This window comes from Pistacia vera, unplaced genomic scaffold (assembly GCF_008641045.1).
Source record: "Pistacia vera cultivar Batoury unplaced genomic scaffold, PisVer_v2 Contig227, whole genome shotgun sequence".
NCBI lineage: Eukaryota > Viridiplantae > Streptophyta > Magnoliopsida > Sapindales > Anacardiaceae > Pistacia > Pistacia vera.
This window is the reverse complement of record NW_022196032.1, coordinates 188,226-201,789: the sequence shown is the minus strand read 5'-3', so window position 1 is coordinate 201,789 and position 13,564 is coordinate 188,226. Positions and strand designations below refer to the sequence as shown.

General features: G+C 35.9%; 1 protein-coding gene across 1 annotated transcript; it reads right to left on the bottom strand.

Annotated features, from left to right (window-relative positions):
- Positions 1-4,679: 4,679 nt before the first annotated feature.
- On the bottom strand, positions 4,680-7,509 carry LOC116130942 (3-oxoacyl-[acyl-carrier-protein] synthase II, chloroplastic-like). Its single transcript, XM_031416624.1, has 13 exons — positions 7,332-7,509; positions 6,937-7,154; positions 6,650-6,853; positions 6,397-6,507; positions 6,182-6,277; positions 6,024-6,069; positions 5,850-5,929; positions 5,597-5,665; positions 5,428-5,512; positions 5,187-5,341; positions 5,025-5,105; positions 4,882-4,941; positions 4,680-4,802 (listed from the first exon to the last, which is right to left on the bottom strand). The coding sequence occupies exons 1-13, from the start codon at positions 7,507-7,509 to the stop codon at positions 4,680-4,682; spliced, it is 1,506 nt and encodes a 501-aa protein (XP_031272484.1).
- Between the last annotated feature and the right edge of the window lie 6,055 nt (positions 7,510-13,564).

Genomic DNA, 13,564 nt, shown 5'->3' with positions numbered 1-13,564 from the left:
TGGATTTGAGATATTATCTTCAATATAGGTTTTTTTGATTTATCCCTGTGAAATTGTTTTATATAAAATGTATCCACTATTATTAATAAGTATTACATATCACTATTATTAAATTTGGAATTGGTTTTCTTTGTTAGATAACTTTAAAAGCGACACATCCGTGGGTAACCCAACTGGTTAGGACGAATTAGATATAGTATATGTAGATGTAAAAATCTACCTGTACGGAAAGGGGGGTCTGATCCCGTGAGGTTGAGGCCACTAGCGATCTGTTATACCTGCACACATAGAGAAACACTCGCGTGAAGCGAACGGGAAACACCAGGGTGGTGTTTGCCGTACGCACTCCGACGCTCAAGTCAGCAAGGCTGAAAGGGGCTAATTTAGTGAGGGCTAAGGAATAAGAAATTACCGGAAGTCTAGTCGGGGACTGTGACTACGGCGAATCAGTGAAACTCTCGAGTAAAGAGTCTCGGGTGTGAAGGTGTAATGTCGATGTTCTTTATGAGAGGGCAGGCCTCTGCTTATATAGTGGTCGTCTGGTCTCCCAATCCTGGTAGGATCAGGAGTCCTCATCTGACTCTGATGTAAACCCTAGAAGAATTAGGGTCGTGGTGAGTTGTCTTACCCATGTCCAAATAGGAAGGTAACTCTGTATCAGAGAATTCGCTAAGTAGGAAAGTGGTCAAGAATAGGAAGGCGTCTTTGAATTGGAGGTTGATTAGGAATATGAAAGTACTATGACAGGGCTGTGGGCTCTGGATTCATCCGTGGACCTAGGAAATGGGCTAGGTTTGAGAGGCTTGTGCCCACTTGATTTGGGCCGGTTTGTACCTCATGTTAAAAGAGAACTAACATGGCTTGGGCCTTTGCAGGACTGGGCCTGGTCCGTCTTCGCTAATAGTCCTATTTCCCTATTTGGGTCAAGGACGATTTTTGGCCCTAACAGTATACATAAACGTACGGTCTAAAGTTTGATTTTTCATCTGATCATCCCGATTTAAGTGGGGCCGTGTGGCTGTGGTGGTGGGTTGTTTAAAAGTGTTTTTGTCTGTTCCCTAGTGTCAGGTTAACATATTGAAAATATATACGAAGTGCTTTCCGAGCATTTTCTTCTTATGTGTATGATTGACTTATTATGTTATAGACTAATATTTAAAGGAGTAAATTGATAAAAACACTTTATATATATATATATATATATATGTTAAAAATGTGTTTTTTCTTATTGTGAAAAAGGTTAATTTCATCGCATTCTTAGAGATCATTAAGTGCTAATCGCCTAATCTTTTTAATAACTATTAGATACGCATGAAAAATTATAATATAATTAAAAACTCCAAATAAAAGCGGAATTTAATACTTTTAAAATAATAAAAATGCTTTCCTTATACATATTAAAAATGTGTTTTTTTTCATCATAAAAAAGGTTAATTTCATGGCCTCCCTAGAGATCGTTAAGTCTTAATCGCCTAATCATTTTAAAAAACTATAATGATATTAAAAATTAAAAAAAAAAAAAAAAACCGCCAAGTATAGCAAAAACCCTAAATAAAAGAAGAATTTAATATTTTCTGAAAATCAATAAAACTTTGAATTTTGTGATTTGTTAAGAGCGGATGAAATTTACCCGCTTATAATATAACTTCTAAATGCATTTTTCTTCTGTCTTCTTTTATGGGATTGTGAGGTCACTTAATACAAGACAACCTAAGGATAGAAGATTTGTGGACCTAACACAAAAAATGGGTCAAATTTTGTCAAAGAAAACCTCGATCGTCAAAATTTGTAAAACTCACTATATTAGTCCCCGCAACTTTAAACCACAAAATTGAAAGCCCATTCAATAACAAACAAAAAGCCCAGCCTAAAAAATCGGTCCTAGGACTAGTCCTATAAGGATTAGTCCTAGGATCGGACCAAGCCCAAGGGAGGAGGGCCCCTGTTTGGGAACATTCGTAGGCCCAAGCCCAAACCCCACTACCCAATTTCCTTTTAACCCCTATAAAATATCCAAAACCCTCATTTTTAATATGAAATTGACAATAAATGTTGGGGTTAAAATGAAATTTTACAAAAAAAAAATTGTCCAAGCCCATAGGACCAGTCCTATGGGCCCATGAGGGGCCCTGAGAAATCTCATGGGCCCAGGATCGATCCCTAAATATTTTGGCTCAGGCCCTCAAAAATCGGGCCCAAATTTGCCTTGGGCCCTCAAGGGAGGAAGGCCTCGGCTTGGGACCGTTCGCAGGCCTGGCCCAAACCCCCCTCCCCAATTTCCTTTTAACCACTATAAAATATGCAAAACCCTCATATTTAATATGAAAATAACAATAAATGTAGGGGTTAAATGAAATTTTACAAAAAAAAATTGTCTAGGCCCATAGGACCGGTCCCAAAACTAGTCCTATGAGCCCATGAGGGGCCGTAAGAAATCTCATGGGCCCAAGATCAGTCCCTGAATATTTGGGCTCGGGCCCTAAAAAATCAGGCCCAAATTTTCCCCGGTCCGACTGGGCTCAGGCCTTTCTCACCTCTATACCAAATTCTGAAATTGTGAAATCCAGGCACCAATATTTATTAAGAATAGCATTATTCATTTGTTAAATTTTAAGATTAAGTTGAGTATTTATGAAAGTTGGTTAAAAATTTCTAAAATTTACTCAAATTTTTATTTATAAAATAACTTTGACAAATTTTTTAATTGTTGGTTATGGAATAATTGTCTATATTTTATGTTATAAGGTGATGACTCAAACACTAGCCTAGTAAGTAGGCGACGCTCATGTGTTAGGCTCGATAGGCGATGTGGGACTAACACCTGAGCGTAACACGCTCCCTCACGCTCGNACGAAGACGAAATGAACAGGATGCATTATATGCACTGAAAGTTGGCAGTTCATGCTTATAAATTTTAGTCCCTTCATGCACAGAATGGATATAATATTTATGATGAGTTAATGACTTTTTTTCAACCCAAATAATAGCTTAATCACTCTTTCTACTAAACATTTTCAAAATACCATTTTATTACCCAAATTTATTTTCCAACAAACAGAAAACAAACTTGGTCCAAACTATTAGAACTTTTGACGAGAGGAGGCCAATAAGTCTTTTACTCTATTTATGACTAATGAACTTTGGTAACTCCACCCATTTATGAGTTATCCAAATGGTTAGGACAAATAAGGGATAGTGTGGATATACGTATACTTTTTTATGAGATTTTACATTTGAGCATCTGTGATTTAAATGAGGGCTATGACATAGATTGTTGCTCCAGTCTCTCTTAAGAATTGTCAAATTATAACAAAAAAATAAAATCAAATAGATAACCTCCCTTAGTATTACTATTACTATTTATTTTTAATAACAAGAGTTATATTTTAAATCATTAATGCTAGGTTCACAACCTATTCTTATAACTTTCTTTTATAACTTTAGACGTGACAGCTCATAATTAGTCAGCTCATAATTAGATAAAAAAACTCATAGCAAACAAGTGAAACCTATTTATAAGCTGACCAATTATAAACTATTTCATCTTGTGAAAAAGGGTTGTACGATTTAGTTGTAAGCTGTCATTACTCATTTCAAATTAAATCAATCATAGTCCCAAAAAGTTGCCATCTAAGGATCCCAAGTTTAGATCTATGGTAGATATTGTCTAGGTCCATAGGAGCCCATGAGGGGCCCTAAGTAATCTCATGGGCCCATGATCGGTTCCTGAATATTTGGGCTCAAACCCTCAAAAAGGGGCCCAAATTTTCTCTGGATCTTGAGGGCCCAGGCCCAGGAACGACTGGACCAGGCCTTTCCCACCTCTATACCAAATTCTGAAATTATGAAATCCATGCACCAATATTTATTAAGAGTATTATTATTCAATTGTTAATTTTAAGATTAAGTTGAGTATTTATGAAAGTTGGTTAAAAACTTCTAAAATTTACTCAAATTTTTATTTATAAAATAACTTTGACAAATTTTTTAACTGTTGGTGGAATAATTGTCTATATTTTATGTTATAAGGTGATAACTCAAACACTAGCCTAGTAAGTAGGCGACGCTCGGTAGATGATGTGGGACTAACACCTGAGCGTAACACGCTCCCTCACGCTCAGTACGTGGGAAAGCTCACAGTCGACTGTTAGGTTTGATAGACGATGTGGAACTAACACCTGAGTATAACACGCTCCCTCACGATCAACATGTGGGAAAGCTCACGCTAGGGTGTTAGGCTTGGTAGGCAATGTGGAACTAACACCTGAGCATAGTATATTTGTTTTATTATTTTAAACTAGTTGATGTTTCCAATTTGGTCATTTGAATGAGAATCTGTAAGCCATTAAGATTTCAATAAAGATTGACTCATAACCTACTCTTACAAATTTTTTCTTACAATTCCGACGTGACAACCTGTAATTGGATAGACGAGACCCATTGTTGCGTAAGTAGGATCCATTATGAACTGTCATATCAGAGTTGTGAGATTAAGTTGTAAATGTAGTATTGTCCTTCAGATTTATAAGGTACAAAGGAAAGGGATAAAAGAGAAGCGTGGCATGCATGGTTAACAGAAATTATGAGGTGGATTTGCCATTAAAATGTAATCCATCAGCTAAGTGATTACAAAGCTGAAAATATGCTTAATTTTCCTTCATATACAATGAGTTTACACATCAAATTTGTTTGTAAGGTGCGAATAAGATGGATGAGTTGTGTCCACCAGGTCCGAATGAGTTAGACAGTGCAACTTTTATGTTAAAACGTTCCTTCTTGGAGCCAACAAGCACTTCCCTATCCTGAAATGTTTTAAGTAATCAGTTTAAGATACTCTAAAAACAAAGACCTTTATTATGGATTAAAATACAGAGAGCATACCACACATTTGTCCGGATTTTCAAGATTGAGGTTTGGATGTAGCCATCCAGTCTTTATTGCCTGCATTGAGAAACAAAAACCCAATTAAGAAAAAGTGTTGAAATAACTAAAGTACTTTGCCTAAACACAAGCTATTTGATTACCATAACTGTGATAACTGCTTCTACAGCACCTGAAGCTCCTAGAAGGTGACCAATCATGGATTTTGAGGAGTTCACTTTTAGCTGGAAATTTTAGGTATCAAATAAAGCATGGCAGGAAGTAAATAATATGAAACTTAAGTGACTGAGTTGCTTTTATATTACCTCAGGATTCTGGCCAAAACACTGCATTAAAGCTTGGTATTCTATCAGATCACCAATTGGTGTTGATGAAGCATGTGCGTTTATGTAGTTTACATCTTCTCTGGCAACCCCAGATTGTGTCAAGGCCTTTTCTATGCAGGAAACTATACCCAGTCCTGAATTTAGAAAGAAACATTAGATAAAAAGTGTTTTACATGATATGAGGTTCTCGGAACTTTAGAAAGACAAGACTATTACTAACCATCAGGATGAGGCTCAACAATATTATAAGCATCAGAACTGAAGCTTCCACCCAGAAACTCTGCATAAATATTTGCACCTCTTCTCTGTCATTTTATTGAGAGTAAAGTCATGACCTTATGACAGGGAAAACCCCATTCAACTACAGAAATGATTCATAGCAAGTTCACCTTAGCATGTTCCATCTCTTCCAAAAGCAGAACTCCGGCTCCTTCTCCCACAACCATTCCATCGCGATCCTGCTCAGTTGCAAAATCTTAATTATCTCAAACTTAATTGAAATCTGATAGTTCTCAAATATCAACATAAATTTTATCTTTTAATGCTTGTTGATGCCTATTAAGGAAATATGCTTTTAAAAACAATGCTGATTTCCATAGAACGTCATGCAAAGAAGAAAAGAAGAGATGATGGATGGATTACAGTATCCCACGGGCGGGAAGCTTTAGTTGGATCGTTATTTCTCCCTGAAAGAGCTCTAAAGGCCACCAAACCTGCTAAACCTGCAGCTCCAATAATCAAGAAACTAAAAATGATAAGTTCATGCACTAGAAAAAGATTTGAGAACCCCCAGTACTTGAAGTATTAATACGATACCTGCAGGAATAATTGCTGCATCAGAACCCCCACAAAGCATGATATCCTGAAATTTTTTCAGAAAGCAGGATTTAATCTCATCCAAAAGAGATGGTGTTAAAATAAATTGAATATTAGTTCTAACTAATGGAAAAATGAGATGAAAGTGAGTTGCTTACTGCGTCACCTTTGATTATGTGATGTGCTGCATTGAGTATACAAGAGTTGCCTGTTGCACAAGCTGAAGAAATTGAATAGTTTGGTCCCATCCATCCCTGAAAATTTGAAGCTTGTAAGAGGGTAAGGTTTCAACTTGCAAAAGCTGTTGTTCTTCTTTTTATTATTTTTTTTTTTTTTTTTTTTGGTAAGAATTGAACTCAGAGATCGAACTTACCAGGTCCATTGCTAAAACAGCAGAGCCTATATTGGTTGTTGCATAAGGTATCGTATAGGGGCGTACTTTCTTATATGAAATCTTTGATGCTTCTATTCCTTCGTGATAAGTCTGTTCAAAAGCTCGAATACCGTCAGAATGAGAGAGTTTTAAGTGAAAACTAGTACAAATCATCTATTCAATCAAATCTCGTCACGTTTTACAAGATTTTATTGAATAGACGTACAGATGATGGTTAAAGGAGGTAATTTACTTTCATGCCTCCAAATGCAGAGCCAATTAGAATCCCACATTTAATTTTATCAAACTCTTCATTGATTTGTTCTGTAACTCCACCATCTACCAAGGCTTTCTTGCCGGCAGTAAGAATATAAAGCATGAATTTGTCTGCCCTCTTAGCATGTTTTGGTGAAACCCAACCATCTGTTGAGAGAGACTTGATCTCTCCAGCAATTCTCTATGAGATTAAGAACAGTATAGTTAAAATGTATATTGTACACGAAGTTATGATATTGAAATTGAAATAACTGAAAAACATACAGTGGGAAACTTTGAACAATCAAAGCCCTCTATCTCACTTATGCCACTGACACCTTCAAGAAGGTTACTGTAAAATACATCTGGATGATGACCAAGTGGTGTCACTACTCCCATCCCAGTCACTGCAACTTTCCTCTGTTGCTTCTCCGTCTTCAGCTCCTCCTCAGGTTGCAAAGAAACAGCTATAGTTTTGCCTAAAAGAATATAGCATAATAGTCCTTATTACGAGATATTAGATACATTTAACACAGGTCTAGTTCCATGGTAACGAGATGAAGCAGAAATCTGAATCCACCTTTACTTAATCCATATCGACCACTCTATATAATATCTCAGGAGTGTCAATTATTACATTAACAAACAATCAAGACTTTATGATCTATAAGAACACTTACTGGAATAACCATTAATGTTGCTGCATCTTGATCTTGACATAAGCTTCTTGTGTCTGATTGGAGACTGGAACGTAGAGGAATTCAAAGTGTTGTGGTTTTTCTGATAAGCGACAGATGATATGTAATTAGCAACAGGCCACGTAGAAATGGGAGAGGTTAGAGAGGAATAAGCGGCCATTGAGGAACACAAGATTAGTTCTTAATTATTCATGAATCAAGTGAAATGATATGAATGAATACAAAGCAAAAATCCCATACGGAGAGAGGTGCCGGCCTCCCACGTAAGAATGAAGATCATAGAATAAGCATGAAACTAAAACAAATAACAAACCAAGACAAAATGAACAGGATGTATTATCTGAACTGAATCTAAGTAAACAAAAGGAAGAAAAATAAAGTTGGCTGGCAAGTAACGTTTGGTTCTTACAAATTTTAGTCAGTTCATGCACCAATATTTGAAATCCATGCACCAATATTTATTACATTTACCCACCCGAAGTTTCCTTAATTACTTTTTCACCAGTAGCTTTGAAATTTATTTTTTTTGCACGCATCATCAATTCGTCAATGGAATCTATTACGGTGTTACCTGACGGGGGTAAAACTATAAAAAGATTATAATACCTTTTTCGAGTTAACGACATGTTACCACCCAAAAAATGGCCCATTGGCATTTTCCCACCCTAAACTTTTAAAACACCCTTTTACTACTCAAATATTAGGATATCCTCTGATTTGGGTGGAAAACAAAGTTTTTTACTAAAAAACCCCTCTCTTCTTTCTTCTCTTCTTAGCCTTTTCCATTGCCAGCAATTGTCGCCGACGACCAGAAAATCAACAAACAAACATTCTTCAATTGTATTTCAACCTAACAAACACAAAAATGGTATGAATAAAACCCAAATAATCCAATTAAAACTCAAAAAACTCTAAATTGGGGAAGCTTCAATCGCCAGCGATTGGTGAGCAAATGAGATCGAGAATGCTGGGGCTTTTGGAGAGGAAGATTTAGGGAGTCGATTGGTGGCGGTAGGGATGATTTTTGACATCGGAAACAACCAGAAATCGGCTTGGAAGTTGAAAGGTAGTGTTGTTCATGGCCGGCGATTGGCAAGCAAGGGACGGTGATGGAGGTAACAGTTTTGTAGAGTGGGTTGTGGGGAGTGTGATGGTGGTGTCTGGGTGAATTTCTGGCAAAGGAATTGACTGAAAATCTGACTTGAAGAGTTAGTCGTGCGAATGGAGGTGGTGGTAGGAAATGGTGAGTGATGACGACAAATGGAGGCTTGGGCTTTGTAGAGGAGGTGATGGGGATTCTCTGGGTGGTATCAGAAGTGATTTTGAATGCTGAGATCGACTGAAAAATGGTAAAAACTCTCGAATCTGATGTTGCTAACATACGCCATCTGCTAATGTGCACCGATCTTCTTCGATAGCCACTGTTTGGTGACCATTCTGCCCTAATTAATTATGGGCTTTTGACCATTTTGCCCTTCCTGACAACAAAAATTACTAATAAAATTATTTTTTGGATACTGAAATGGTATTTAAAATTTGGGTGGGTATGAATTTGTCAATGGGCTATTTTTTGGGTGGGAACATGTCGTTAACTCTACCTTTTTTTAACGAGGTTGAATAACATTTTATCACCCAAACTTTACTAAAATGCATTTTTCACCTCTAGTTTTTATGGAAATTTTAGATTAATAAATTAAAAAAAATGAAAAAAAAATTAAAAATAAAGTAGTTATAAAATAAAAAGATTCGAAAATATTAAAATTATAAAAAATTTGAAAAAATAATCAAAAAACTGGAAAAAATGGGGAGAATACTTTTTCACCCCCAAGGTTAGGCAAAACACACTTTCCACCCATTAAGTTTCAAAACGACATTTTCCACTCTCTGTTAGGTTCTGTTAGTGTTTTCTGTTAATATTTGACTAAAAGACAAAAAATCCTTATATATTGACTTTATATTTTTATTTTTTTAATATCAACAAACCAATTACCAAAATACCCACTCTTTAAAAAGAAATCACTAGTATGCCCTCAACTTTTATGAAAATTAAGTTACAATTATACTTTTTTTATTAAAAATATGTTTCAAATGTATGAAGTTATCTGGGATTTTTAAATATTAAAACTCGTAAAATTACCATTTTATCCTTATAGTTGCTGCAACCACATTCATTTATATTTCAATTTTGTCAATTAAACCTAAATAAAACAAAGTACTAGTATTACTAACGAATTATATAAAAAAAAAATTGTCAATTGAAACCACTAAGATAGGGAATTCAGTACCAAGAAAGTAGGTTTCCACAAACTTTGTGCAAAGACAAAAAACTGTAGAATTAAAAGAGAAGCAAAGTGTAAAACCAAGTAGCCAAATTACAAAAATTTCATATATTTCCCCTTCTACTTGTTGCTTTCAAAAGTTGTTCCGAAAATAATTTATGTTGCCAAAACCGTAAATTCCTAGAATACTTCAATCTCCTGCCTTTATGATATTCCTTTTTAATTAGCTTTACACTTGAAATCATCGCTAGAATGAACCCTACACAAAAAATATATCATTCTTTAATATTTGTCAAAGAGAATTTAATACCAAAGGATTACAAAGAGATCAGTGGGACCCAAAACCCTTTTTTTTTTTTTTTTTTTTTGACAAAAAGACAAGTCTTTTAGTCAAGACAATTACTTAACCAAAACAAGATAAAAATAAAAAATAACAATGCTCAAAGTGAGATAACATATTGATTAGAGACGAGTTCTTGACTTCATTGGCTTATTACAAGAAATCCCGTATACTTTTTTGAATAATCTATCAATAACTGTTTGTTAATTAGGATGTTGATACATTGAGAAGTGGAAAGTAATCATATAGGTAAAACATTTGATGCAAGATGTGTCTTTCCCATTATCTATCAATAAATCTTATATGTAATTAATTTGAACATAGAAGTCCAGCTTCAATATTCCTATCCAAAAGACTAAATGGTTTAAAATGTTGCAACAAAAATTTCACAGGACCTTCAAGTGAAGATTCTCATCAAGACAAAAGGCACCAATGGCAATGCAAAATCTGAAATTCCTTAAGCAGAAATGGGATAGAAGTTGAACAATTGCCCCACAAACTAATAGACGTTATAAGAATCCATATTTTGCACCAAAAAGGACTTCACTCTAGAAAGTAACCTTTTTTTTGTTCCTTCTAAAAGCTCTATAATTTAACCACTAAGAACCAAACGAAAAACACACAACAATTTTGTTTTAAACTAAGACAAAAACAAAGAAGAAGAAGAAGATTACCCACAACTTTCGGCTTAGTCGTCGTCGTTATTTTTCTCTCACTCATTATCGTAGCCAATCGTCGGTCGCCCTTTCAAACTTTTTTTTGTCCGTCGTCATCCTTAGTCGCCAACCTTAAGTCCCCAATTGCTTCAGTTTCAAGAACAGGAAGAACACAAAATCAGCTTTTTGTTAGTCAATAGAATTGTTGTGCATTCAAACCACAACCATGATCACTCTATCTCAGTCCAAGAAGACACCAAAATAGAAGGCAACTGAGTTTGGAAAAGAAGCCAATACGTACCATGAGTAAAAGAAAGGGATACAATAGAAGAGAGGGAGAAGACGCTTCAGTTTTACAGACCAAAGAGAGTTACAATAGAACTTTGGGTCAGTCGTTTCAGTTCCAGGGAGCAGAGAGAGAGAGTTGCAATAGAAGCCTGGGCGTTTTAGTTTCAGAGAGGAGAGAGAGAGAGATATAGTTACAATAGAATACAATCAACTTTTTGGTGTTATTTGTTTTTTCAAAGTCAACCTCCCTGCCATGTGGCAACCATTCAACAACTAAAACTTATATTTCAATTTTTTATTTTTCATTTTTGTGGCTTGATATAAATTAACCATATTACCCTTCTTCAAAACGGAAAACACTAACAGAACCTGACGAAGAGTGGGAAAATGTCGTTTTGAACTTAGTGGGTGGGAAAGTGTCGTTTCGCCTAACCTTTGGGGAGAAAAAGTCGTTCTCCTGAAAAAAGCAGGTGGTCGAAATCGCACCGAATCATGCCTGGCTAGAAACTAGAGAGATTTCCCTAACACTACGGACACCGAAAAAGTTACACCAAAATTCTGTACCGGCCTACGTGTAACGTGTGTCTGATTTTTTTTACAATTTTTTTCTAGTAAACGGCCGTCTATCAAATTTAGACAGCCGTTCATTCACATAGACGCCCGTCCATATTATATGGACGGGCGTCCGTATACAAGGGACGGGCATCCCCATTTAAAGGACGCCCGTCCATAAATAAAATACAATAAAAAAATTTGCAAAACATTATGGACGACCGTTCATAGGTTGTGGACGCTGTCCCTTAATTTTGGACGGGCGTCCGCAAATACGGGACGCCCGTCCATTAAGTTTGAACGAGCATCCATTCCTAATGGACACCCGTCCAAACTTAATTTGTTTTAAAAAATAAAATAAAAAATTTGGACGCCCGTCCATAAATTGTGGACGGGTGTCCCTTAAGTTTGGACGCCCGTCCTTGACCTAAATATGAAAAAAAAAAAAAAAAACTTGGGGACGGCCGTCCATAAATTTTGGACGGCCGTCCCTAACATTTGGATGGGCGTCCATTCTCCATATGTACTTTTAATTAAAAAAAAAAATTAAACAAAAACCCATTCTTCTGTTGCAAAACATCTTCGTCTTCATTTCCCATCTCTTCTCTTTTTCTTCGTCTTCATTGCCAGTGGTGCAGTCCATTTCACAGCCTCAAATAATGACTGTGGTGTCTCTCTTTTTCTTCATCTTCATTGTCAGTGGTGCAGTCCATTTCATTGCCTCAAATAATGACTGTGGTGTTAGAGATTTTGATATGGAAAAGTATCAACTCTCTAAGCATTTCCGTTTTCCTTGGCGAGTGAATGTAAGTTAGTTACATTCAACAGTCCATCTGTCCGTATAGTATGTGGTGCCTTTGTTGACATGGAGGGTTTTGTGCTTCATTTTCTGGGCAATATATGAAGCATTTGCAGGCTGAAGCTTTCAATTGAATTTTTTATATCTTTTTTATTTTGTGCTTTTGCAGCATACTTCGCTGAGTCCTGATGGTAAACTTCTAATAATTGTTGGAGACAACCCAGAGGGTATGTTGGTGGATTCTAACACTGGAAAGGTAATTATCTATACTTTTGTCCATATATCTTTTTCCCTTCCTTTTTTCATTTATTTTTCTGGAAGCTGATTGAAAAAAATGACTTGGTGTCTACTGGTGCATGTATATCTAGATCCTGCAAATAGAAATTAAAGCATTTACTGATTTATATTTGTAATTTTCACAGATTGTCAATCAGTTGTCTGGGCACTTGGATTTCTCGTTTGCATCAGCATGGCAACTTGAGACGAAGAAAAAGAGAGGAGGAATGAAGACGAAGAAGAAGAAGAATGGGTTTTTGTTTAGAATTTTTTTTTTTTTTATTAAAAGTATGGACGAATGGACGCCCGTCCTTAAAGTTTTTTTTTTTTTTTTTTTCATATTTGGGTCAAGGACGGGCGTTCATTATTTGTGGGCGCCGGTCTAAACTGAAGGGACGCCCGTCCACAATTTATGGACGGGCGTACAAATTTTTTATTTTATTTTTTAAAACAAATTAAGTTTGGACGGGCGTCCCATATTTGCGGATGCCCGTCCAAAATTAAGGGACGACCGTCCACAACCTATGAACGGCCGTCCATAATGTTTTACAAATTTTTTTATTGTATTTTATTTATGGGTGGGCTTCCTTTAAATGGGGCGCCCGTCCCTTGTATATGGACGCCCATCCATATAATATGGACGGGTGTCCATGTGAGTGAACGACCGTCCAAATTTGATGGACGACCGTTCACTAGAAAAAAATTGTAAAAAAATTCAAACGCGTGTTACACGTAGGCCGGTACAGAATTTCGATGCAACTTTTTTGGTGTCCGTAGTGTTATTTGAGAGATTTTGTCTCATTTTTGTTGGATTGTATATTTTCAATATATTCTAATTAATTTAGTATTAAATTTAAAAAAAAATCAGTAAAATTTTATAATGTTTAAAAAATTCAGTAATTCGACCGTTTTATTTAAAAAATTAACGGTCATATTTATTTGAATTAAACCTTCGTTCTGTAGTGAGCATTTGCATCTGCTTTGAAACAGAAAACTCGAGAAGAAAAAAAAGAAAAAACTCATCC